Source organism: Rhinatrema bivittatum, chromosome 2 (genome assembly GCF_901001135.1).
Source record: "Rhinatrema bivittatum chromosome 2, aRhiBiv1.1, whole genome shotgun sequence".
In the NCBI taxonomy this organism is placed as follows: domain Eukaryota; kingdom Metazoa; phylum Chordata; class Amphibia; order Gymnophiona; family Rhinatrematidae; genus Rhinatrema; species Rhinatrema bivittatum.
In genome coordinates this window covers 638,471,315-638,499,011 of record NC_042616.1, presented here as the reverse complement: position 1 = coordinate 638,499,011, position 27,697 = coordinate 638,471,315, and the positions used below count along the sequence as shown (strand labels likewise).

Below are 27,697 nucleotides of genomic sequence, written 5' to 3'. Positions count from 1 at the left end.
CACTTTCTGGATCTGATGGCAAGCTGCAAGAATGTGAAAGTGGATCACTTTTACAGTTGGACCCAGGACGTTCTAGTGTTCAGAGTGGATATGTTGGTTCAGTCTTGGCCATGGGGAAAGCTGCTATATGTTTTTGCTGTGGCTCATGAGCAGTTTGTTACTACAGAAGATAGCGTGGCATCCAGGCTTGGTGCTCCTGGTGGGCCCCAGATTGGCTGTGTATGCGGCCACCTCCATCTGCTGGTGCAGGATCCGTGGCAGCTTCCTCTGCTCGGGGGGGAGAATCCTGTATTTCATGACAGTCTGGATTGGATTTGTCTTGCCCCTAGATTCATCAAAATGCTATAATTTTGCATGGATAATGCCTGCGGTAAGAAAAGGGGCATGTTTATGATGATTTTAGAATTACTGCACCATGCGCTAACAGAGCAACATAACATAGCGCTTTGCATAGGTAGTGTATTGTGGGGTGCGTTAAAGCGAACTGCCCAGACAAGCTATTACTACTAAGGGGGGGGGGGGGGGGGGAGAGAGAGAGCGAGCCTTTTTATAAGGCCTTCATAGTAGTCAACTATTTATATCACTATAGGAGGGCCAACTAATAACTCGACGTGAGGTTTTGGTGGTTTAGGGTTTTGGAGCCAGCTTGCAGAGTGAGACATACGAACAGCACAGTACACCTCAGTGAAGCTTTAACACCATTTGGAGTGAGGAAAGTTTCACAAAGATGAGATTTCTACAATGTTCTCGTGCCCTAGCTGCGAGGACTCGATAACAGGGTACTATCAAGCTAGGGCACGAGAACATTGTAGAAATCTCATATCTCATCTTTGTGAAACTTTCCTCACTCCAAATGGGTGTCAAAACTTCACTGAGGTGTACTGTGCTGTTCGTATGTCTCACTCTGCAAGCTTAGCCCCGAAACCTCACCTCGAGTTATTAGCTGGCCCTCCTATAGTGATATGAATAGTTGACTACTATGAAAGCCTCCCCAGAGGCTCTTTCTCACCCTTACTCCACGTCCTCTCTCCATCTCCAAGCCCAGAAATGGCCAAAATGCAATTTGCAATCTTTCACCCTTTTCAGGCATATCACACAGCTTAATGCCAGGAAAAAAGGTGTAGTTATTTCCAGCATTTAAATTATGCTATTGCATGTTGTGATAATGCCCCTCCCTGATCCCGCCCCATTAAAAAATTAGCATTCATGGTACTGGGACTATTGCATGCATTATGCTGTTATATCATGTGTTAACGCCATAATTCATTTTGATGAATGACCCTATTAGTTTGGCCCTTGAGAGGGCTCGACTGTTGAACCCAGGGATAGTTGAGTGCAGTGGTGGAAACTCTTTCAAGTGCATACATCTTCCTCCTTGGCCTATATCCAGGTCTGGCAGGTCTTTGAACATTGGTGTCGAGATTATTCTTGTCTTCACGCTTCAGCGCTTATTCCTTTGATCCTAAATTTACAGGAAGGTCTGGGTAAAGGTTTATCCTTTAACACGCTTAAGGTGCAGGTGGCTGCATGTTATAGGAGATACATACAGGGGAGGAACCCTCTCCTTGCATTTAGATGTGTCTAGGTTTCTGAGGGGTATGAAGCACCTTAGACACCCCCTTGCATTTCCTAGTACCTTTGTGGGATTTCAATCTAGTGTTCTCCTTTTTTGGCGGGTCTGACATTTCATCTCCGTGGGGTATTTACTTGAGGTGGTTGATCCTGAAGATGGTGTTTCTGGTCGCTATTTGTTCGGTGAGGCAGATTTTGGAGTTCCAAGTCTTGTCATATAAAAAACCCTTTTTGGTTATCATGCCAGATAGGATCTAGTTAGGGACAGTACCTGCCTTTCTTCTGAAGGTGGTTTCAGATTTCCATTTGAATCGGTCTGATTTTCTACCATCCTTAGAGATGTGCATTTGTTTTTTCCGAATTGGAAAATTTCAACAAAATTGACCAATTAGCATGTTTCGGGGACCCCGAAAAATGATTGGGATTTTCCAGTGGTTTTTTTTTTTTTACGAAAATTCGTTTTTGGGATTTGTGCACACTAACTCAAGCGATGTTTCGCGAAAAAATCCCCAAACCGCAAAAAAACCCGACATTTTCAGCGGTGGCCGAAGAACGACACAAACACAAAAAATGATTCACATCTCTATCCTTAATTAGAGATTTGGATTGTCAGAAATTCAAGAAATTGCAGCCTTTGGATGTGCGGCAACATTTTATTGCGTTATCTGGAGGTTACCAATGGCTTTAATAAAATGACTCTGCGTTTTCTCCATTATGGAGTGAAGAAAGGGGAGGCAGCCTCTCATGGCTCGGTGGATTAAGGAAGTGGTGTCAGCAGCATATATGAATGCCTGGAAACCTCTTCAAAGGCAGATAAGAGTGCATTCGACCTGGGCACAGGCAGTTTTCTAGGTGGAATTGCGTTTTTGCTTTCTCCAGCGGCAATCTGTAGAAAGGTGACGTGTCTTCCTTGCATACATTTGCCAGATACTATAGGTTAGATTTGGCTGTGTGGGAGAATTCATCCTTTGCTAGGGCAATGCTGCTTGAGTTTCAGCTTTCTCCCCTTCTGCGGAGTAGCTTTGGTACATCCCACTGATGTGGACTGACTTTCCCGGACACAGATAAGCTCTCCATTTGCTTTTTCTTGAGCCAAAGAGCCTCTGTATATACAGCATTTCTAATCCATTTAGGGACGTTACCCACTAAAATTTATTTTTTTCCCAGGACAGCAAAGATGTTTTGAATACATTTTTTAATGCATTTTCAACATCCAGTGTGAGCAGCAGTTACTACTCTTTAAAAGTTTTGGGGTAACCTGCACTGAGTGGTAGTTATCCTTTAAAAAAAAAAAAAAAATTGCTAGGCAGACTAGATGGATCATCTTGGGTTTTTTTTTATCTGCTGTCATTTACTATCTTACTTTGAGCATAAGTGTATCTGGAGTATAATGAAGTATTAATAAAAGCATCTTATTGTTTATCACAAGTTCACCATACCTTACAGATTTTTTTCTTATTTCAAGGAGGGAGATAATACTAAAGATTCAATTCTTAGGCTTGCCTAGTATTTCTGTTAACAGTTTTAAGGATTTTTTTACATCTTAGTCTTCCAAAACTCCTTTTCTGTGGGGTTGGTTTTATTTTAAGCATTTGGGGAAGAATTCAAATGTTTTCAAAGCTCAGTGCATCCTTTTTATGAGAAACTTCAATCATTTCTTCACTGGAGCATCAACAGAACATCTGTGTATGAATTTTCAGAATGCGTCCAACTTTCCTGTCAGCTATAGAAACATTACTACAATTATTATGTAAAGCCTCACTGCTCTGTCGTCGTCCTGCCAAAGTTGTGCAGATAAATCTTACCCTCCAGTTAGGGCTTCTGCATAAGATGTGGCCTGCTGGCTCAAACTGATCTACTGAGTTGGCATCCTGTCTCCGGCTGTTCTGGGTCCCATGTTCTGTGCACTTGTGACGCATTCTGAATGTTCATTGTGATGTGCTCATCAATCTGTATTCCTAGATCCCGCACTTGTTCAGAGGTTGTGATGTGAAAATTAACAAGGTCTAGTGGTGGCAGTTTAATCATAGATTGGTTTCTCTTTAGCAACACAATTTCAGGTTTCTTTTGTATTTAGTGTTAAAGTTGATATAACATGCATGAAAGCAATACAACAAAAGCTAAGAGCTTCAATACTGTATTTTCAATTTATTTGGCAATTTAGGAATATAGAACTGTCATCGGCGTATAAGAAGTTGATTCCTAGTTCTGCTAGTAATTTGCATAGAGGAAGCATATAAATGTTGAACAGTGAGGCCAAGAGTGCAAAGCCTTGGGAGGGCACCTGTATCAATTGGGAATGTCAGATAAGTGGCTTCCCAGTTTGGTTTGGCTTGGAAAGTTCTATCAGCTAGGAAGGAGGAGAACCATTTGAGTACACTTCCATCTATACCAATTTTTTTTTTTTTTTTCATTTGATGGCATAGCAAGGAGTGGTCGACCGTGTCGAATGCTGCTGTGCTAAATCTATTAGTAGCAAGATACAGGGTCCATTAAAGATGCGTAAAGTTTCCATTGAGTGATCTTTTCTGAATCCAATAATGTAACCATCTCTTTTTAGTCAGTAAGGAGGCCCAGACAACTGATCCGTAAAGATAGACTTTTATTGTCAATATGGTTTGGGCATAGAATATCATTGTCTTCTAAGTGATTTTCCAATTGCAATAACCCTGCTTATTGGTCTCTAATTGTCCCAGTCATCAATTCTGCCAGATATATCTTTTAGAATTGGTTTAAATCACAGCTTGTTTTGCTCTACAAGGGACCAGCCCTTCTGAGAGCGAGTAGTTGATTAAGGTTGTGATTGTTGGAGTGATTACGTTATGTACTATTTTTAGAGAACTTGCCAGAATTGGGCCTATTGGGCCCTCCAACAAGTATATAAAAATTCTCAGAAAATGACTGTGCAATGAATATGCCACATCCTTGTTAAATAAAGTAGATTATAAACTCAGTTCCCCACTTGCTCACTAACAAAAGAACATGAAGAAAACATAGAAGTCCCACATAGAACACATTCGACATAGCAACCGAACTTGAAATAATAAATCAAATCATTACCAAAATTAAGCCAGTTCCGGCAAGTTCCCTAAAATAGCATAATCCAACAATCACAACTTTAACATCAGGATCAAAATTTCATGTCCAAAAATGGAGAATTAAGCTTATGCATATTGTAGTCAAGTTAACATATTGTTTACTGGATAGCAGGACTTGGGTCTAAAGCCATAGAAAAAGGGATTTCACTTCTCAAAGTAACAGTCTCTAAGCATTACAAATACTTCTAATTTGCTTGACTTGGTGAAGACAAAACATTTTTTAACAGAATTGAGCCCTGTTTAACCATTTTAAGCTTTCAATTAGTGTAGATCAATGTTAAACATTTTAGAAATGTTTATTTTGTTCTTTCAATAAATGCTTCATAAACTGCAGATTGTAACTATTTGTTTTTCTCCAGCCACAGTATATTTTGTATACGGTTGCTAAGAATAAGTGTTGAAGATGATGAGCCATGTGTTCTTGGGCTTTCAGAGTAAGTTTTTCACGTCTCTACTTTCCAGTATAAAGTTGATGGCTGTTTAAGTCCTCCTTCCTGAAGCAATGGGTTCTTCAGCCAGGTAATTGATCTAGCTGAATTCCTTTATTTTCCGTTCAGGATATCTATCTTGCTGGTAAGGTCCATTGAGAAGAGGACTTCCTTCCTTTCTATATAATATTTTAATTCATATAAACTGCCGTAGCGGCACTGAGATCCAGCAACTTCTCTGGTCAGATTATGCCCACTTGATATCATCATAATGATTTTTGGCAGATGCCCATATTCCATTTTCTACAGCTCTAAGTTATACCATGTCACATACCACATTACTTCTGTTTTCTAAAATCTTCACCATTGCATCACAGACTCTCACTCTGTGACTTGGCTGGATCAGAACGCTGCAACAAAACTCAGACAATTGGCGATAGATTAAAAGAAGCTGGAAACATCAATAATTCACTTCTCATTCTTGGCAAGTGTATTGCAGCACTGAAGCAGAAGCAGAACCCCAGGTAAGCTAATTATATAGAACTAAAATAGCTGTCTAAATCAGATTAGTATGTGTTTTGTTCATTAAATGTGTTTTTTTTTAAACCTGATTAGTGTGTATAACTTTTTGGCATATTGATAAGGATCTTAATTTTTAAATTTTTTCTCCTAGAAATTTGTTATAACAATGTGTGAAAATCAGTGGAAAATTTTTTTTTTCCATTGATTTTTCTCCTAATTTTGTCCATCATAATAAATGTTGATTAATTCCCAGGAAAAATAAAAACTGAAAATGAAGGTCCCTATGTATTGTGGAGACAGACATTTTCATTATAATCTAAAACCAACTAGGGTGATCTTCTCACCTCTCCATTTCCCATTATATAGTTTCTACTTCCATCCTTGGTAACAATTTTGTAAAACATGTACATTTTACTAGTTATATGCAAAACTGTGCAGTGAAATCTAGACCTAAAAAATATATGGTTTAATGCAGTGCTCCCTAACTAATATGCTTTCAGACCTGATCAGGTAAGCCATGGAAAAGTTACCACTGCCTAATGCTCATCTTCAGGCCAGCTCCTGGGTGCCGCTCTTAGCACCTTGTGTCATCAAAGGTACACCAGTGGTGGCTCCTAAATATGTCTGAGCGCCTTTGAGATCGTGTGTAGCCATACATGCCTCTCCTTCCTAGCTACAGCACAAGCCCTGGAGCGTGTGGTAACTTACAGGCATGAATAGCTGGGTCCCACTTTGTGCAGCACCTACCACTTCCTTTCCCCTTCTGAGCAGTCTTTGAGTCCTTCAGTTTCCGCTTTATCCCCAGGCTGGGTGAGATAGGGAAGTGTGTGTGTGTGTGTGTGTGTGTGTGTGCACTGAGCACTGGATGCAACTTGTGAGTTTTGAGAGCAGCAGCAGTGAAGGAGCTCAGGCAATCATGTCCGGCATCCAAGGTAACTAATTTGAGTGGGCTGCCTGTACCACACCAACTTCTCCCATATCCTGCACTTGTATATAGAGGGAGATGGTCCATCATGATGGGTTTGTATGTCTCTGCTCCCTCTCTCTGTTTTAAAATTTGGAAGGCTTTTAGTTCTTCCCTAGCTCTTCTTTTCGCAATGAGTGGTCATATCCACACGGCCTGCTCTGTGCAGACTGGTGTACCACATGCCATTTTTGTTAATGTAGGTGTGCCTTGGGCTTGAAATTGTTAGGAAACATTGGTTTAATCCTACATTTGATTTCTGTAGATATGATTACATTTATGCAAGTGAACATTTTTACTGGTTTCTACATAGACTGAAAATAAATTTTGAATATTAACAGATTTATTTTCTCTTTCTAGAGGAAAGCACAGCTACATTCCATTCAGGGAGAGTAAACTGACCCGCTTATTTCAACCATTCTTTTGTGGCAAAGGCAAAGCCTGTATGATTGTCAATATAAACCAGTGTGCCTCCACCTATGATGAAACATTGAATGTAATGAAGTTTTCAGCAGTGGCCAAACAGGTGAATAAGGTGTTTTAATTTTATAGTAGTTTGGTTTCCTTCGTGCAGTTTCTGCTTTTGAAGCAGTTTGGATTTGGAAAGGTTCTCTGCCTAGGACAGTGCCATAGTTTATATCTGGATTAGGGAGTGGGGGTGTATAGTTTTTTTTTCTCTAGAGTGAAGTAGGACAACTGGTCATGTTAGTGTGATCTGTTGGTGCTGGGACAGTAGAGCTGTCTGAGGTCAGAAAATCCAAGACTATTATTTTTTGAACATCTGCAGGCGTTCCGCCCAGCCACTGCCATGCGAGTTTCCTCAGTCTTTATTCTTCTGTTTGTGCAAAAGGATATGTTCATGTTCTCATGTTTTTTCTTATTTTCTTTTCCTTTGTCAAAGTTTTTTTTTTTTTTTTCATGAGCTCCTCGTATTCCCAAAACTTTATTTTCTTTTTACTTTCAATTTCTTTAAGATGGTTCAAACTAGCCTCTGCTGTTTTCATTCTCTTCATGATGGCAGATGACAAACCAAGCTACAAAAAATGTCTTCACTGTTTCTGTACAATGACTTTCAGATCAACAGGGTTCATTGCTTACGACTGTGCTATGATCTTAACTGGTGCTGCCTGTGCTAGAATGTCTCTCAGGGCCAGAAGATCCAGAAGTTATACACTCAAGAGAATTTGAATTTTCCTCAATTGTCCAGATCCATGAAGAATAAACCATCACCAACTGAAGGATCATCACCTAAAAAGGGGAAAGTAAAGTCCCCTTGTGCAATACTTCATGACTTAAGACATCTTGGCTCAGGTGTTATTCCCCTTCTAAAAAGGGAGACAAAATGCACTTTTTATTGCTGAAGCATTCAGGTGCTAAAACAGGCCCTCAGTGTGATTGACAACACACTTTTGCATAGAAAAGCACCGCCAGTACCATATCTTTATCAGCACAATCAACTTCTCAGCACCAGGATATAACTACTAGGCACTGACCAACCAAAAATGTCATTTTATTCAGAATCCACATATACTAAACAATTCATGCCCATTCTAATTCCAGCAGTTTATCTACTGGGATTCCTCCTTCCAAATGGAATTATCCTGTACCAGGAAAATGTGGTTTAACATAGTCAAGCTATTTTAGCCAATAGACTGGATTCTGTACCATCTCAATCATAATTCAAGCTAATGTCTTTCATTTTGGAGTCCATTTCTGCAAAATATAAAACTCAGTCCTCTTTCTCCATAAGCCAGGCAAAAAAAATCTTGCAAACTGAGTCACAGGTTAAGTCTTAAGGTTCATCTTCATCTAAAGATAGGACAATCTCCAGAAGAACCACCCATAGTATTGTCTGACTCAAGAAGGATCAGTCGTCATATATAATTGTCATGCCATTATGAAGTTGGAGAGTTCACTGGTCTTCCATTGGATCACTCTCCACAGCCTCCCAGAAGTAAATATTTACCAAGGATATAGTATGTCATATCCTTTTGTCCAAAAACTGGCAAAAAAAAAAAGTTGACAAGAGGCAGAACAGAGAGAAGATATATTTAGGGATGTTCACTTTCAGTTTTTATTTCAGTGGGAATTTCAATGTTATAACACAAGTCGATGGAAAAATGACTGACCGTTCCACTGAATTTTCTCCTGTTAGATCAGACATTTTTCCAGTGACTTTTTTTGATATAACATTGGAATTCCCAAGCAAAATAAACTGAAAACAAGTCCCTAAATATATTCAAGTCAAAACATAGTGGCTGTTCAGTTTCATAGAGTACTACAAGAATTTAAAATCAGAAATTGGCAAATGCCATTGTGTCTCTTACCAGTGGCACGCAAATACAGGCTTGACTTGTTCAACAAATGAGACAATTTCCCATGAAATAGTGGAATCAGCCTTGAAAAAAAGAGGTCCAAAAGGCATTCTAGTTACCCCTCTGGTGAAAGATGCAAGATTATTGGTGGCAGTGGCAAAAAACTTTCCAATCAGCCATGTTAATATCTAGAATAACTGCCCATCAACTGTACATAGTACAATACATATATAACTTTTGAAAGTTACAAGATATGATCCAGCAGCTTCCTCTAGATAATGGATCATTTTGTTCCTGGGCTGCATGAAACAGAGGAATGTGGAAAGCATGTAATTTGATCAGCTTGAATACAGAATGTCTAAAATAAATAAATAAGAATTTCCATGGAGCCTAGCATCCTCTCCAGCAGCGGCCAATCCAGGTCACAAGTACCTGACAGATCCCATAAAATAGATCTACTTCCTAATATTCCTAGGGATAGCAATAGCTTTCTTTAGTCTACCTAGCTGCTACTGTGCTATGGTTTTTTCTTCCAGGAATTTGTCCAAACTTCTTGATCATTTCCTCTGGCAAAAAACTTGATACTGCGCAGAGTGAAAAAGTACATTCTACTATCTGTTTTGAATTTGCTAGTTGTTAGTTTCATGGAGTGTCTGTAGGGATTTATAAGTGTAAGCTGCAGCCTGTCTTGACATCCTTCCCCCTCTGGGATAGAGGATGCTAAAGAAGTTGTCACTTACTTTACCTATATATATACAACCCAAATAGCTCAGGAATTCACACCATACTGTTTCTCATGTAAGAAATTTATTAAGGAATAATACGAACAACTTAGCACTCCTAGACAAATTTATACTACAATCCTTAACACAACACTATATACTTATAGTGATTACAGTTTTGCAGATTAGGGATGAACCCAAAGAAATACATCTCATAATAGCCTGGACTTGCTTGGAATGTTACTAAGAAACTTAGCTAGCTATGCCAGGACCTGATCCAAGAGATATCTCCAGTCTCACCACTCAGCAGATTTTCTTGTCTGCTGCAAGCTTGAGATTCTGGAAGGCTGTCTGTCACTGTAAACGCTGCGACTCTACGCCCTGCAGGAAATTTGAGAGGATTTGTCTAATCTCTGGAGAGGAAAAAGACCAATTCATCTCTCCTTATGAAGCAGCAGGGCAGAGGACTTGTATAGTTCAGGATGCTGGATGTCATTCGTCAAACAGGTGGGATGGAGAGCCATGACTCTGTCATCTTAGTGGTGTTAATTTATCTTCATTGCTGAGCCCCAAGCCCATCCCAAGCTGTTCTAAAGAGCCAGTATACAGTAATGCATGCCTATTAAAGCTGGGACACAAATAGAGGTCTGGGGTTTTTCTTCACTTCAAACTGCTTGAACCCCCCCACCCCCATTGAAGTGTAATCTGAACAACATGACAGAGACCTCCTGTATGGATAAGGCCTCTTGTACAAGTTGGAGGGTCCAGTTGACATGCCAAGCTGAGTTCCACTGAAGGCCTCAGGTCTCTCTCTTCCCCTCTCCTCCCCACCACACACACACTTAAGGGCTTGCATGGTCTTATATCTTCTCCTTTTGCTGAGATATTCCATTCTTTGAGAGGCCCAGATAAACAGTGTATGCTGGCAAAGCAGATAAATCAGTTCATCCCTGTATCTCTGCTGAAATGCAGGCCAAGAATCCATTTTGCTGCATATACAGTAGTGAAACTTTGGGTTTATTTACCCATTCCACCCCACTCATTTTATAAACTTCTATTATGTCCTTTCTCAGCCATCTCTTTTCCGAGAGTAGCCTCTCATCATAGGAGAAATGTTCATACCTTTTTATTTTTGTCGTTCTCCTCTGTACTGTTTTGTAGTCGTATGTCTTTCTTTAGATGGGGTGACCCGAACTGCACACAATATTCAAGGTGTGGTTGCATCATGGTTCAATGCAGAGGCAATATATCTTCTGTTTTTATTCTCCATTCATTTTTGCATCATTCCTAACATTGTTTAAAATACTCTGCTCTGTGCACGGTAGCAGTAAAAAAGAAAAAGCAACTTATTATCCACAAGGACTCCAAGGTCCTTTTCCTGGAGGTAGTTACTCCCAGTACAGAATCTAGCATGTACCTTTAGTTGCTAATGGAGCCAGATAACTAGCATGGCTGCAGGCTTCATGAAGCTATTCCCATGAAACCTGATGCTTCATGCACAGGAGGGATAATCTTCTGGAGAGAAACTGAAAGAAGGCTCTAGAGCAAGGGATATACAGGTCGATACAGTAACGTGCAGTTAAAGATTTCCCGTCTGTAACGAGCTGGGAGCGCACAATACAGACGAGTAAGGCCATCCAGCAATACAGTCTCCAGTTTCACGCGTCCGTAGCGCTTCTTAAAATAGACACACAACCCTTTCCGCACCCAGCATGTTAATGATGTGTAAATGAACGAATTAGCTGTATAATGAAGGAATTAGCTATTCCCCTCCGATACTGTAATGGGCGCTGATATTATCTCCTTAGTAACCCGCTGTTTTGCCGCGGCCTTAACGTGTTAGTTTACCGCCTCCCCCTAGTAGGAGTTAGGACTGTGAGTCTTGTAACAAATCCATCGACACCACTTAAGATACTCAAACACAATAAAAAACAATTAAAAAAAAAAAGCGATAAAGAGATGATCGAGAAAATGTAATGCTGTGGGACACATAAAACCTGTCAGAAAAAAAAAAAATTTTAAATACCTGTCACTTTCCGAATCGTGCGGTCATCCAGGCAGCGGCGGGAGCCGGAGGGCTGCGTGGGTCCAGGTGGCGGGAGCCGGGTGTTCGATCGAGGCCGCGGGCGGATGGGCGCGTTTAATCGAGGCCGCGGGGGCAGGTGGGCGCGCGTTGGTTTCAGGCGGGCGGCAGCGGCGGCGGGATCCGGGTGGGCGCGTGTTTAATCGAGGCCGCGGGCGGATGGGCGCGTGTTTAATCGAGGCCGCGGGGGCGGGTGGGCGGCCGTTGGTTTCAGGCGGGCGGCGGCAGTGGGATCCGGGTGGGCGCGTGTTCAATCGAGGCCGCGGGCCGTGTCGCACAGGCGCGCATTCATCCAGGCGGAGGAGCCGGAGGCGAAAGCGGCCTCCGGCAGCCCCCACCGGCAGTGAATGAATGCGCGACTGTGCGACCCGTGCGATTTGGCGCTCACGGCGTGACGTCACGGCATGTGACTGCCTTGAGCACCGAATCGCACGGGTCGCACAGGCGCGCATTCATTCACTGCCGGTGGGGGCTGGCGGAGGCCGCTTTCGCCTCCGGCTCCTCCGCCTGGATGAATGCGCGCCTGTGCGACCCGGCCCGCGACCTCGATTGAACACGCGCCCACCCGGATCCCGCTGCCGCCCGCCTGAAACCAACCGCGCCCATCCGCCCGCGGCCTCGATCGAACACCCTGCTCCCGCCGCCTGGACCCACGCGGCCCTCCGGCTCCCGCCGCTGCCTGGATGACCGCACGATTCAGAAAGTGACAGGTATTTAAAAAATTTTTTTTTTTTTATAACATTCAGGTTTTTATATTTTTGGTTTTTTGTTTTTTACACTTCCTGGTACCTGTCATTTCAAATGTCATTTGAAATGACAGGTACCAGCGCACCCAGGTTACTGTATAGGCGCTGTACTCAGCGCCTATACAGTAAAATGGGTTGCGCGGGCATAACCCTTCCCTATCGCTTCACTTCGGCATGCATTTGCATGCAATTAGAAGAGAGTATCAGGGACTTAGGGAAGAGAACTGTGCGTGCTGGGAGGAAGGGTGCGCCTGACACTGCCGCACTGTTTCTACCGCGGCCTTACTGTATCGACCTGTATGTGAGGAGGATGAAATGGGGTAGACTCGAGAGTAATCTAAAGAGATTTTTTTTCCAGAGAGGGTAGTAGCCTCCCTGTGGAGATGGTAGAAAGAAAAACAGTATCTGAATTCAAGAAAAATGAGACAGGGGAACTCAGTGATAGGAATTGTAAGCTGAATTAATTGGGCGGATGGACAGATTAGATGGTCCTTTTTTTATTTTTCTTTTCTTCCTGCAGTCACATTTCTTTTTCTATGAAATGAATCTTATTAAAGTTAATTGCTTCATTCACCTTACCCTGTTAGGAACTACAGCTGAGCAGTTTCCTACAAACAGGAAAGGGTGAACCTCAGCATTACAGAAGGCAGTATTACTATTGAAGGTACCAAGCCTACTCCTTTCAACAACTTTGTCTGCAACAGAGTAAGCCATATGTTAGAGAAAAAGCATAACACAAACCTCTCTGACAAATACAGTCAAAATCTAACCTGACAGGATACTGGACTTGATAGACCCTTGGTCTGACCTAGTATGGCAAGTCTTATGTTCTTGTGTTCTAAAATATAACCTTACTTCTTGATGACAATATCAAAAAGGTTTCCCAGTTATATATAAGAAAGTATTATGGAAGAGGTGTGTTTGCTTTTTTTATATTTACTTTCACCTTCCTTTTGGGATGGGGGAAGAAAAGTTAAACATGGTGACTGTGCCATGTGATCATTTTGAATTCTGGTGGGTGAGATGGTTTTGGTATACATAGCTCTACATTTGATACACCAATAGTGAGAGGCTCTGATATGGAACCAAAATGGTGCTTAATGGGATAATTTTATAATAGCCCATGTAGGGCTACTCTTGGTACCCGCATTCTTTAGTTTAAATGTTCTAAGAAGACTTGGGCACATAAGCTAGTTTGGACAATTTGTGGGTTATTCCTGTATGCACATACACATAAGTGCGGAAAGTTAACGCCTGCTCCTGATCATGTTCATTTGTGTATATACTTTGGAAAATTGAAAGTATACATTTAATTGCTTTTCTGGCCCAACTTCATCCCTTAGAATGCCTCTTCCTAGTTTGGCTAAAAGTCCATGAGTAATCAAGTTATGTGTCTACTTTTCCTGCACAACCCCCTAATTGACTTTCAAAGCACCACTTAAGCACATAAAACAAGATTTTGTCTTCCCAAGTCACTTTCGGGCTGATTCAGTAAAGTCCGCGGGAGAGCGGGCAAACGCCCGCTCTCCCAGCGTGCACACAGGCCCACTCGCCTGTGCCTGCGATTCTGTATTTAAATGAGGCCCGGCGGTAGAAACAGGCAAAAGGAGGCGCTAGGGATGCTAGCGCGTCCCTAGCGCCCCCTTTTGGCCTGGAGCGGCGGCTGTCAGCGCGTTTGACAGCTGATGCTCAATTTTGCCAGTGTCGGTTCTCGAGCCTGCTGACAGCCACGGACTCGGAAACTGGATGCCGGCAAAATTGAGCATCTGGTTTTTGACCAGACAGCGGCGGGCTGACTTCAAATTTTTTTCTTTCTTTTTTTTTTTTTTTTTTTTAACTTTTTTTACCCTTTGGGACCTCCGACTTAATATTGCCATGATATTAAGTCGGAGGGTGCACAGAAAAGCAGTTTTTACTGCTTTTCTGTGCACTTTCCCAGTGCCCGAAGAAATTAGCGCCTACCTTTTGGGTAGGCACTAATTTCTGAAAGCAAAATGTGCGGCTTGGCTGTACATTTTGTTTTCTGAATCGCACGGGAATACCTAATAGGGCCATCAACATGCATTTGCATGTTGAGGGCACTATTAGGTTCGGTGGGTTGGATGTGCGATTTCGGCCCCTTACTGAATAAGGGGTAAGGGAAAACGCGCGTGCAATGGCAGGGTAACAGTGCGCTCCATCGGAGCGCATTGTACTGTATCGGCCCATTGGAAAATCAAGCCCTAAATGTCTTCTTTCTTTAAAAGAGATTTTATATAGAAAATCGAGCTCCCTCAATTATATTTATTGCCTCCTATCATCTGTTCTTTTAACCAAATCTGTAAAGGATGTGTGCTGCAGTCTATGCAGGCTCCTTGTGTAAATAGTTTTAACTAGGGTCCTAAAATATTACATCAGGTTCTGAAACCATCCCATGCTCCCCCCCCCCCCAGCCTACAACAAAACAAAAATGGGGGTGTGGTTGGTTTCTTTGGGTTTTTCTTTTTTTTTATTTGGTTTTTAACATGGAGATCTAAGGAATTTTTCAAAGGCAACTTTCTTTAAACTGCTGATACTCCTTCCAATTCTGCTGGTAAGCTGGTAAGCTGACCAATCCCCAGCTAGTACAATTTACATTGTACTAGCTGGGGATTGGTCAGCTTACCATGAAAATCCTTCAAATCAGACAACTTCTTAGATATCAAGGATGTGCATTCATTTGAAATGACATAGACAACATCAGCAACATTGTCTGTCACTTCTTGTTGTTTTCAAACTGAAATGATAGAAAACATGGAATTTCATGTTTTTCTATAGTTTTTAGTGTGCACTATTTTGGCAACATAAACGGGGGAAAGAAAAAGGGAAAATGAAAATCGATATATTTTAGAAGACTGGGATTTTTTTAATTAATATTTTATTAGGATTTCATCAATGTTTTTTACATCAATAAAATACATGAAATAAGGATTCCACAAGTATCATTTATTCAGAACCAGAAGCCCAAAACTTTCCAAAGGTTACAGAGGGTCAGAACAAGTTGCATAGTCAAACAAAACAAGTCTAGCAATAGTTATGTATTTCCTGAAGTAACAAAATGAGTGCATATCAGAGTTGGTTAACTGTAATACTTCAATATCATTATCTTATAATACCCTGCAATTCCAGATATAGACTAGGCATCATCATGGTCTCTTTTATTATTGTATACTCCATATTGAACCATTCCTTTGTCAACCAATACTCTCAGTACAACCCTTCTCTAGTACTTACAATCCTATTCCGCATTCATTCATGCCACCTACCACTTGACTCATGAGAGAGAATCATCTGGATACTTTCTTCCCCTTATTACCTTGCCAAAGTATATCCCTGCTTAAGTAAAGATTGAGTTACGTGAGCTGACAGTTGAAAAAATCTATTCCAGACTTCCACATAATGTTCTGTTGTACACTTTAGCATTCTTCACATCCATAAGTTCTAATGCCATATAATCCAACATTCTTCTTTGCCATAAATTCAGACTAGGGAGATCATCTTCAGTCCATTTAATTAGTATGCATTTAGATGCAATTATGAGGGCCAAAGAGATGAACAGATCCACTCCTGGTTCTACTTCATGAATCTGAGAGAAATCTGCTAGGAGTGTCATATGACCCTATTATGGGAGTATCGCTCTTGCACTATCATTTATTAGAATGATGAACTGGTCCCAAAAGGCTTTCAACTTGGAACAATTAAATCTGTGCACTATAGTTCCAGTTTCCTTCTTTCATTAGGGAGAATCAGTCAGTTTCATATCTAAGATCCCCAAAATAAGCATTATGTAGAATCCTATATTGTCTCCCATAATGATGCATCTACATATCTTTTATGTAAAGAACTACATATGCCCTTCATCATTTCTGTAGATATGTCAATTTTCAGCTGCCTGCTCCAAAATTCAAACAATTTAAGCGATTCCTCCAATATCTTTTTTTGCTTGCAAATAGTATCCCATTGTGAAATAGAGTTCCTGGTCTCTCCCACACTTTGTGCTGCAGCAAAAAATACGAACTCCACCTTGCACTATTCGTCTGGTCCCTTAGAGTCCCAGTAATACTGTGCTTGGAAAAATGCAAAAAAAATGAGCTCTCAGCAAATCATTTCAAATGTGCATAGATTGAAAAGTCTGCCAAACCAATAGAACAAATTCTTCCATATGTCCCACAGAAATGCATGCCATTTGGCCCCCTCTCTGAAAATGTTTTTTATATTCGTTGCCAGGCGGAAAATTTCTATTCCCTATGAGGGGCAATAGTAACGATGTGCTGTTCAGGCCATTTCAATCCTGTAACAAATGCCAAGCTTGCACCGCTACCCAGATGAATATATTTTTCTGCATAATTTTCAGTATCTGTGTCTGTGTGCAAAAGATATAATGTTGCCCATGGAGAAGTGTACTTGCCACCATGTCATGCTCATAATATTTATATTTTCCAGTCAGCCATTCCTCTAGAAAACAAATCTGACGTGTAATGTTGTAGAACTTGAGATTTGGGAGATCTAACCCACCAGATTCCTTGCTACCAAGTAGCTTATGATATCCCATCCTAGGATGTCTCCTTTGCCAGATAAACTTAATAAACAATGACCTGAAAAGAGAGAGAGCTTTCTGTGTTAGCCAACAAGGCAGCAAATGCAGTTTATACAGCATTTAAGGAGGAGAATCATTTTAATAAAGCACATCTCCTCAAAAAGGACACTGGTGGGATTTTCCAAATTTGTAATTCAAGTCTGTATTGCCTTTTATACCTCTGGAAAAATTTATTATATACTCATTCCTTGGGACCCAAACACCTAAATATTTTATTTTCAGGCACCCGTCTAAAAGGGATATTCCACGGCCATGTCCTTTCTAAACTCTGGGTCAAGTGTCAAAGCTTCAGATTTATCACAATTTATTTTAAGCCTGCTAGCACTGTAAATTTCAAAACATTGCTGAACCACCAGTATACTTTCATGTGGGTCACCATCAAACAATAGAATATCGCCTGTGAATGAGACTTTTTTTTTTTTTTTTATTTCTCTTCCCCCAATTTTGATTCTTTGAAACACACTCTGCTCAACAAACTTGCCATTGGTTCAAGCACTGGAACAAATAACAGTGGGGGAGAGTGGGCATCCTTATTGCACTGCTCAGCTCAAACCCTTTAGATACAGAACCATTGATAAGTAAATGCACGGATGAGTTGCTGCATACGCTACACAGTCATCTTATAATGGGAAACTCAAACCCAAAGTTTTCCAACACCCAAAACAAATAATCCCAGGATAAAGAATCAAATGCCTCTTCAGGATCTAGACTCAATATTAAACCCTGCATGTCATCTTCAATCAGCCTGCAAATATTTTTGACCTTAGTTCATCCCTGAACAAACTGTTTCATCATCTAACAGCAAACCTGGCAGCACAACGTTTATATATGCCACCAGCACCACTGCTAAAAGTTTCAGATCTACATTTATCAGTGAGATTGGCCTATACATGCAGACATCAATTGGGTCTTTGTCCTCTTTTGGCAAAACTGTTGATTCTCTTACTTAAACCATTAACAAAGAAAAGTTTGTTAATGGTTTAAGTAAGAGAAATTGTAGAATTTAATAATTCTCTGAGCCAAGCCAAACTAGACCAGCTGCTTTGCCCAGTTTCAGTTTTTTTAATGACCACATGTACCTCTATTTCTCAAATAGGCTCATTCTGTTTGTTCAATTGAGTTTGGGAGAGGATAGGTCAGACAAGAATTTGAAAAACTCCTCTCTGTGCCATTCCTTTCCTTGCAAGAGACTAGAAAGAGCTATATAATATGCAAGGAAACTAGAGATGTGAATCGTGTGATCGATCGTCTTAACGATTGATTTCGGCTGGGAGGGGGAGGGAATCGGATCGTCGCAGTTTGGGTTTTTTAAATATCGTGTAAATCGAAAACCGGCACACTAAAACATCCCTAAAACCCACCCCGACCCTTTAAAATAAATCCCCCACCCTCCCGAACCCCCCCAAAATGCCTTAAATTACCTGGGGTCCAGAGGAAGGGTCCCGCTGTGATCCTTTACTCTCGGACCTCCGGTGCGTTGTAGAAATGGCGCCGGCGCTACCTTTGCCTTGTCATATGACAGGTCAAAGGTAGCGCCGGCGCCATTTTGTTTTTTGTCCCCCGACGTCAGGAGCGTAGGATATTGCTCCCGGATCCCCGCTGGACCCCCAGGGACTTTTGGCCAGCTTGGGGGGGCCTACTGACCCCCACAAGACTTGCCAAAAGTCCAGCGGGGGTCCGGAATGACCTCCTGCAGTCGAATCGTGTTGCCATACGGCCGGCGCCATTTTGCGCAAAATGGCGCCGTACGGAACGGCAACACGATTCGACTGCAGGAGGTCATTCCGGACCCCCGCTGGACTTTTGGCAAGTCTTGTGGGGGTCAGGAGGCCCCCCCCAAGCTGGCCAAAAGTCCCTGGGGGTCCGGGAGCGATCTCCTACGCTCCTGACGTCGGGGGACAAAAAACAAAATGGCGCTGGCGCTACCTTTGACCTGTCATATGACAAGGCAAAGGTAGCGCCGGTGCCATTTCTACAACGCACCGGAGGTCCGAGAGTAAAGGATCACAGCGGGACCCTTCCTCTGGACCCCTGGTAATTTAAGGCATTTTGGGGGGGTTCGGGAGGGTGGGGGATTTATTTTAAAGGGTCGGGGTGGGTTTTAGGGTTGTTTCAGTGTGCCGGTTTTCCCGCCCTCCCCCCTTCCCCCGATTTACGATTTTTTTGACGATAAATCGGGGGAATTGTTGTATCGCGGCACTAACAATTTTTGACGATTTAAAATATATCGGACGATATTTTAAATCGTCAAAAAACGATTCACATCCCTAAAGAAAACTATCTTCTGTGTCCTGCATGGTATATCCCAAATTCCTCCCAGCATCATATATATTTGTTATGGATCTCTGCCCTTTAAGATTTCAGCTTAGTAAAAAATTTAATGGCCTTATTGCCAAATGTATAAAGACTGTATTTGAAAAGAATTGGTAACGACCTGGCTCTTTGAAACAGCAAGCTATTTAAAGCACACCAGCCTCGTTTCCAGGTGTTTATCTTCTTCACTTAATCAATAAGCTTGAGCCTGTTTAATATAGTGAGACAAATTAAAATTTCAGCATTCCTTTCTTTATTTTGTGCGGTCACGTAGGTTATTGCATATCGCCACTTAACCACTTTACTGGCTTCCCACAGGAGAGATGGGGAAATAGAGCCTGTTAAAAGTAACATTCTCTCCACGTATCCTGGAGGTATTTCTGAAAGTCTTGATCTTTATAGAGACCTGGGTTCATTTGCCAATTAAGTGCTCGCTGGCCACTATCTCCCAGTTGCTTACTCAGCATAACCGGTGCATGGTCAGAAATAGATATGCCAATCTTTGCTTCCTATACCATGGAAACGAGACCCACAGTGATCAGTAAATACTTATCTCGAATAGCTTTTGTGCAGATTAGAATAAAATATATAATCCTGCTGTCCATAGTAAAGAGTCCGCCAAATATCAATCAACCCCAATTCAATGACTCCCATCATTTCCTGAGCAGGCTTATAAATTTTCCCAGATTTGCAATCCATAAGAACATAAGAATTGCCATACTGGGTCAAACCAAGGGTCCATCAAGCCTAGTATCCTGATTCCAACAATGGTCAATCCAAGTCAAAGTACTCGAACATTAAATAAATCTCAAGCTACTATTGCTTATATTAATAATTTATGGATTTTTCTTCTAGGAGCTTATTCAAACCTTTTTTAAACCCAGTTAAAAAAAAACTGCTATAATCACATCCTCTGGCAGTGAATTTCAGAGCTTAACTATGCATTGAGTGTGAGAATTTTCTTTGATTTGTTTTAAATGAGCTACTTGCTAACTTCGAGTGCCCTCTAGTCCTTCTATTATTTGAGAGTAAATAACCAACTTTAAGTCCTTTCATGATTTTGTAGACCTCTATCATATCGCCACTCAGTCATCTCTTCTCCAAACTGAACAACCCTAACTTCCGCAGCCGTTCCATGCCCCTTATTTTAGTTGCCTTTCTTTGCACTTTCTCTAGTGCAGCTATATATAATTTTTTTTTTTTTTTGATATGGTGACTAGAATTGCACACAGTATTCAAGATGCGGTCTCACCAAGGAGTGATACAGAGGCATTGACATCCATAGTTTTATTTGACATTCCCTTCTTAATTCCTAACATCCAGTTTGCTTTTTTGACTGCTGCAGCACACTGAGCCGACTATTTCAATGAATTAACTATGATGCCTAACTCTTTCCTGAGTGGTAAATCCTAAAATAGAACCAACATTGTGTAACTACAGCAAGGAACATTTTACCTCTGTTTAGTAATGGGTGATGGCTGTACCTATGGGTAAAAAATGTGAATGCACATGTGTTTTTATTGGGGATTTTTAATTTTCTTGGATGAGTGTGGTGCCATTTTCTGCCTTGAGTGGGCTTTTAGGCTTTTTCTCCTTCAGTTTAATAACATTTTTTAATATTGTTTAACAAATGTATGCTTCTAATTAAATTTGACTCTAGTTATGGAAGCAAAGGGGTACTGGACTAAATGGAAACAGTGATTTGAACCTGCTAGACTGAGTATAAGTAAATGGCACTTTAAAAAAAAAATTCTGATTTGGAATGTGTAACATTATGACTTTTAATTTGAAATTTTAAGGTGATACAGACAATCCAGCCCAAAGCCTTTGAACTTTTGACCCCAAAACTTGTTGGAAAGGATGGGAAGGCAATAAGTTTTGATGCTAATGTTTCTATTGAGGAACTTCTTTCAGAGGAGAATTTTCTTGAAGATGAAGATGAGATGGACATTACTACGATGAGCCTTGAGGTCTGTATGCATTATTTTAAATTAAATTGCTATTTTTATTGCATTTCTGAACTGATGTGAATAGGGTTGCCAACTTTTCCATAGACCAGGACTTGGGGGGGGGGGGGGGGGGTGAGGTGAGGGAATGGTATCATCTCATTTGCATAAATTGTAAATTCTGCCAGTGAATTCTGCATCTGTGTATCTGCAAAGCCACTGGGAGCTGAGGGCTGTGCTGTGCACCACCTCCTCTCCCTATGCTGTCCAATCACAGCATGGGAAAGGAGGCAGAAATACAGCACAGCTCTTCTCCAGTAGGCTCTGACCTGCCTTATTCTTCCTCCATCTAAGAGGCTATGGGAAAAAAGGATACAACTGCAAAACCAGACATTTAGCGTCCGATCGGTACTTCTGACTGGACACTGTACAGAATGCCTGAAAACCTGGCTATCCGGTCCAAAACTGGACAGTTGGTAACCCTAGATGTGAATGTGGAGGAAATAGAAGGGGCCCTAAGGATGTGTTAGGGAAAGCTTGAGGCTAAGATGATTTGGGGCGGGAATCAGTTTTTTACAGAATGGTGAAGATGAACTAGAATTAAAGGGGGGCCATAATGTGAAGTTCATCTTCATACATATTGAATCTGATATGCCATTCCATATTGTTGGAATGGTTCATGACTCAAGCCTTCCCACTACAGAGTATTTTGCTTCGCTGCTTCTTCCTGTAATTTGCATGATGTTTTAAGTTTCATAATGAGGCAACTTTTAAATTTGAAGAAAATAGAACACATCTGGTTGTTACCTATAGCTCCTAGTTGAAACCACTGAAACATGTCAAGGATCTACAACCCATCCTGGACAATATTACCCTCTCACAGGTTGTGAGTGGCAAACTTATCCTGGCCTACTGACAACCCCACAACCTCAGATACTCACAAGCAAACACATTGTACAGCAATGACATCAACTTAGGAACCAGACCTGCCATAAAACCCAGATGCCAACTCTTTCCACATATTAACCCAGACAACACAATTGCAGGATCCAACAACATCCGGGGCTCATTCACTTGCTCTTCTTTCAATGTTATATATGCTGTCACCTGCCAGCAATGACCCTCTGCCGTCTACATAGGACAAATGGTTCAATCCCTAAGGAAAAGAATAAATGGATATAAATTTAGAAATGGCAGCATTCAGAAACCAGTAGGCGAACATTTCAACCTTCCAGGATGTTATCTTTCCAACCTTAAAGTTGCCATACTCCTACATAGGAACTTCAAAGGAACACTCCAGCGTAAAGCTGCTGAATTGAAACTCATCAAAAAAACTAACGCCATCACTCTAGGTCTTAACAGAGACAATGGCTCTATTAAGACCTAGAGTGATGGCGTTACCAGATCATTCTGTCTCTTCACACTTACCTCAGTTGTGTATACTATAATGCTATTAACACTCTCTCTCCACACCATATCCTGCCTATTCCAATGCCTTCTCCTTGTTCGGTATATGTTTTACTCATCTCCTGTACATCACTTCATGCATCTGACAAAGTGGGCTCTGTCCTCGAAAGCCCATTCTTCAATAAATTGTTTACTCTATAAAGTGCCACCTGATTTGTCACTTTTCTCACTGGGTGGCAATCACTATAAACTATTTGTACATATTAAGGTGTCTCTTAATTATTATAACATGGCAGTTTACTATTCTTCCAATTCAGTTGGAACCAGGGCTGGGATCTGAAACAATGAGCTGTATTTGCAAGTATTCAGAAATTTTTCCCCTTATTTTATATCACCCCCCTCCCCCACCACCACAGCATAGCAGCTTTAGGATGGCCAACTTTTCCCATGGAAAAAGAGTGAGGTGAATGCCCCCCACCACAGACTGTCTAAAAAAACAAAATACAGTAGGGCCGAGAATTGTTTGAATTTTAGAGTGCAATTCAGATTGGATGCTCAAAAGAACTTTGTTTTCCTGATGCATCTGTTCCGCACATATTAAATCCTGGGAGTCACTGAGTTGTGATTTTGGGTCCCTTGCGACGTAGTTGTATGAAATATGGTCCATGTCAGGGAACCATGTACCCCATTACAAGTTTGGAAATATCTGATGATACATCTGTGAACTATAAATACAAATCTTAAGTATGAAGATAATGGACATTTGAGACTTTTCTGCCCAACCCTTCCATGGATTATAAGTGGACACCCCACTAAATTTCATGCTTTGGGAGGAGGGAGGAGAAGGTTAGACTGTCAGTTGTCGATCCAATCATTACTTGACTTTCAAGCACCCCCTCAATTTACTTTGTTTTATAAAATGTTATTTCAACTATCCTCCAACACATCAACCGTAGCCTCTCATGCAGTTTTACTCTCTCACAAGTAAAGCCTTTCTAATACACATCCACCTTCACAGCTCCCCATAAACACACGGCCTCCTCTCTCATCCACACATGCAGACTCCCAAACACACAGCGTCCTTTTCTCAGACACAGGTGGCTCACTCTCCCTTTCCTTAAACGTCTCAGCCTTTCATCTCTCCCTTGTGCCACTTGTCTCTCAATATGCCCTCCCCCTCATCTGTGCACTCCTTTCATGTGCTGCCCTCCTCCCTTCCCATGCTCTTGTCTCTACCTCTCCCTCTCCTCCCCAGTGCCTTCCTCTTTATCTTTTTATCTTGACTGTCTTTTGTGCTGCTTTTCTTCCTTCCCTCATGCTCCCATTGTGCCTGTCTCCTTCCTTCCATACCCAGTCTCTTTCTTTCCTCCCTTGCTCCCCATGTGTCTATCTTCCTTTCCTTCCCCTTTCCTCACCCTGTGACTCTTCCTCTCCTCTGTTCCTGTATCCCTCCGCTGGTTCGCTGCAGCTCCTTGTCTTTGGTCTTGGCCCAGCACTCAGTGAGGGATGGAAAGGGACCCAGAGGGCATTGCTGCAGAGATCTGTGGAGCCACTGGGAGCTGAGGGCAGTGCTGTGCCTCGCCTCCTCTCCCCATCCCATCCAATCACAACATAGGAAAGGAGGCAAGCAGGCAGGAGCTCAGCTCAGCTCTTGGCTCTCTTTCCCTATAATCAGGAAGCCGTTTAAAAGATTAAGAGCCTCTTGAAAAAGATTCAGTGTCTAGTCAGTACTTCTGAACAGACACTGTACAGCACATCTGAAACCTGGCTGTCCGGTCCAGACCCGGGCAGTTGACAAGCCTAGCAGTCTGTCTTATAAGCCTTCTCATTATTTGCTCAAAGAATAGAACAATTACAAACCTAAAATACACCAAATATAAAAACTCAAATGTTACAATAAATGACAAATTTCAAGTACTGTGACCACAAATTAACAATAAACACAATAAATTTAACTTCTGCTGACCTGTGGAGTGGAAGGACCTGACTTGGTGCTTTGAACAGAGGACCTTCTGCATGGCTGGTACTCTTTTTTTTTTTTTTTTTTTTTTTTTTTTTTTTTTTTAAAACCAGTTGATTATAAAAAATGTTGGCACAGCTTTACTTCATAGCCTTCATAATACTGTATTTTCCCTTTAGGGAGGAAACTTTTATGACTCCGTTCACAGGAGGGGGGATAAAGTCTGCATATTTCTTTTTACACTCAGACTTTATCACACATTTTCAAAGTGAATTTGCGCACACAAGTTTGCTTTGAAATATCTGGTGTTTGGCCTTGCCACACGCACAGAATAACTCACACCATCAGCACTACCTCTGTCCTATTCTAAGTGTTGCAGACATCAGCAAAATGACTTCCTGTGTCTAGATACGGCTAATGAGCCTTATGCATATTGTAATGTGTTAACATACCAAAGAACAGGAGGCCAACCTAATAAGTTTTAGGCTTTTCAAGCTGTGTGGGGTACCAATATAGTCTTTCACTTAGAGGAAACGCGTTTCTCTGAGGCATATTAGATTCAGCAGTGAATGCAGCCCCTGGATTTTTTTAATCTTGCAAAACAAGGGCATAGTGTATCCTGTTATAACCTATGATTGCCAAAACCCTTTTTTTCCTTTCCTTCTTTTGGCATGTCAATTTAGGATGTTTTGAAAGAAGTCGAAAATTTAAAGAAAAAATTATTTGTAGAAAGGCAGAGTAAACTAGTTCAAGAACTGCAGATACGCAAAGAGATGGGAGAAGCGATGTTTCAGCAGATGTTGGATTTGGAAGAAACTTGGAGGTAAGAAACCAGCCTTCAGCCCAAGAATGGCAGCAGCAGTCATTTTTCACATGCGAGGTAGAAAGGCATTTTAATCCTGTTCTCTCTATTATGCCTCATGAGGACAGTGAAATCTGCTAATCTCAGGATATCATCCTCCCTGAATGCCACAGGAATGCTTAATCTATTTTGTATTCTGCAGTATTTTAACTCTTGTAAATAATGTGCACTCTGAACTAGTAGCTGTAAGATGACATTTTTTAAATGCTAGTTACCCTGCAAATTCTCCAAATCCAGAGGGATATGGTTCTTTAGAAGTAATTGTAAAAACAGACCCCTTGTCTAAATCAGATTCGTCCTTTGGTTGTCTCACAAATGATTTCACTTGTGCAACATAAACCAACTGGTTACCCTGCTGTTTGTTGGTTGGTATGGTGTCAGAACTTTTCTGACTCCTTCCAAAGCATCTGATATTGTTGGAGAGCAGTATTAAACATTTTTCTTTAATTAAAATTCTTTTAACAGGTGCTTTGAACTATTTGAAACTTTTACTTTGATATTTCTTTGAAATACTGATGATCTTTTATGCTTCTGCTATTACAAGTGAAACATTTTAAGTGACATTTTCTATTGGTCTATTTCAGAGCTAAGGTATGTATTGAAATAATTAAGGATGTGGGAAATACGAACAGCTCTTTGAATCCTTGCTGGTTTGAGGGTGAGATGAGCTGGCAATCAGATTTTAAAGAATGGTTCACATAAAGCTTTTCACAAAAACATAGGTAAAGCCATACACTAACTACTTATACAAAAGTATCAAAAAAACTTTCTTCAAATGTCAAGACATAACAAAAATGAATATTCAAGATAACTGAATACAAAAATCAAACTAAATCATATTAATTAAACCACAAAAAACATCTAAAGACTCAAAAAACAAACACATGAAAAACATACATCTGTACTAGCTGAATGAGGGCCCAAAAAACTATACATAAACAAAATTATGTACAGTAGCTTACAAACATTTTCAACACCAAAAAGTCAGATTTGTATGGATTACAAATAACACTTAAACAATACCGTCTGGAAGAATCTGTTTTTTTGCAAGCTAGTATGCTCTTAAAGTAAATTTTCAAAGTCACAAATTATTTATCCTCAATTTTTATAAAATTAAAATCTGAAAAATGTTGCGTATATAAGTATTCAACCCTGTGCTGTGGAAGCTATAAGTTTACACAGATGAAAGATATTTCCCTAACAATTGACTTACAATTTGCCTTTACATGTGAATCATTAAAGTCAGCTTTTTGGGATAAGACTCCCTAATTCCAGTATCATTAGTCAGACTGTGAACCTGAAGGAAAGCTGTGAAAATGAAGGTCAAAGAGCATTCTAAGGACATTAAAGATAAAACTGGATGTTTTGTACCTTTTTTGTCTTATGCATGACTAAGTACTTGGATATCCCAATGAGCACTTGGACCAATTGTGAGGAAATGGAAGCTGCATCATACTGCCTAGACAAGGCTATCTCTCAAAACTCAGCAACAGAGTAAGGAGACTTGAGGGAAACAGAAGCCAATAATCACTTTGAAGGAGATACAGAGCTCAGTAGCTGAGACTGGAGTGGAGGTGCACCAGTCAACCATATCAAAAGCTCTGCATACAACTGGCCTGCATGGGAGGGTGGCTAGAAAGAAGCCATTACTGAAGAAAAGCATCAAAGAATGTCTGGAGTTTGCCAGAAAGCATCAGAGTGACCCAGCTAAAATGTGGGATAAGGTTTTTGGTCAGATGAGACAAAAATAGAGCTTTTTGGCCAAAATTCAAAATGGCTATGTGTGGCACAAACCTAACACTACCCATTCCTCAGCAAACACCATCCCAACAGTAAAGTATGGAGGTGGCAGCATCATGTTGTGGGAATGCTTTTCCTCAGTGGGCACTGAGTATCTTGTTATAAAGGAAGGACGGATGGATAGTACAACACATAGGGAGATACAGCAAGACATCCTACTTCAGTCTGCCAAAAAAACTAAAACTTGGGAGAGAGTTCACCTCTCAGCAGGTCAATGATCCCAAACACAAGACCAAAGCAACACAGGTGTGGTTGAACAATGGCCAAGTCAAAGTCCAGATCTCAATCCAGTCGAGAATGTGTGGCACTATTTATTTGAAGATTGCAGTCCAAAGCATCATCCA

The 27,697-nt window shown here is 41.0% G+C and overlaps 1 protein-coding gene across 2 annotated transcripts in view; it reads left to right on the top strand.

The window, feature by feature from the left end:
* The window catches only part of LOC115085370 (kinesin-like protein KIF20A), a 128,848-nt gene that overhangs the window by 71,669 nt on the left and 29,482 nt on the right, over positions 1–27,697 (top strand). For both annotated transcript variants that reach the window (XM_029591304.1, XM_029591305.1), the window contains exons 10-14: positions 5,030–5,104; positions 5,476–5,622; positions 6,945–7,110; positions 21,178–21,348; positions 25,375–25,514. In XM_029591304.1, coding sequence (XP_029447164.1) covers positions 5,030–5,104; positions 5,476–5,622; positions 6,945–7,110; positions 21,178–21,348; positions 25,375–25,514 — 699 coding nt within the window. The remainder of the gene's footprint in view (positions 1–5,029; positions 5,105–5,475; positions 5,623–6,944; positions 7,111–21,177; positions 21,349–25,374; positions 25,515–27,697) is intronic.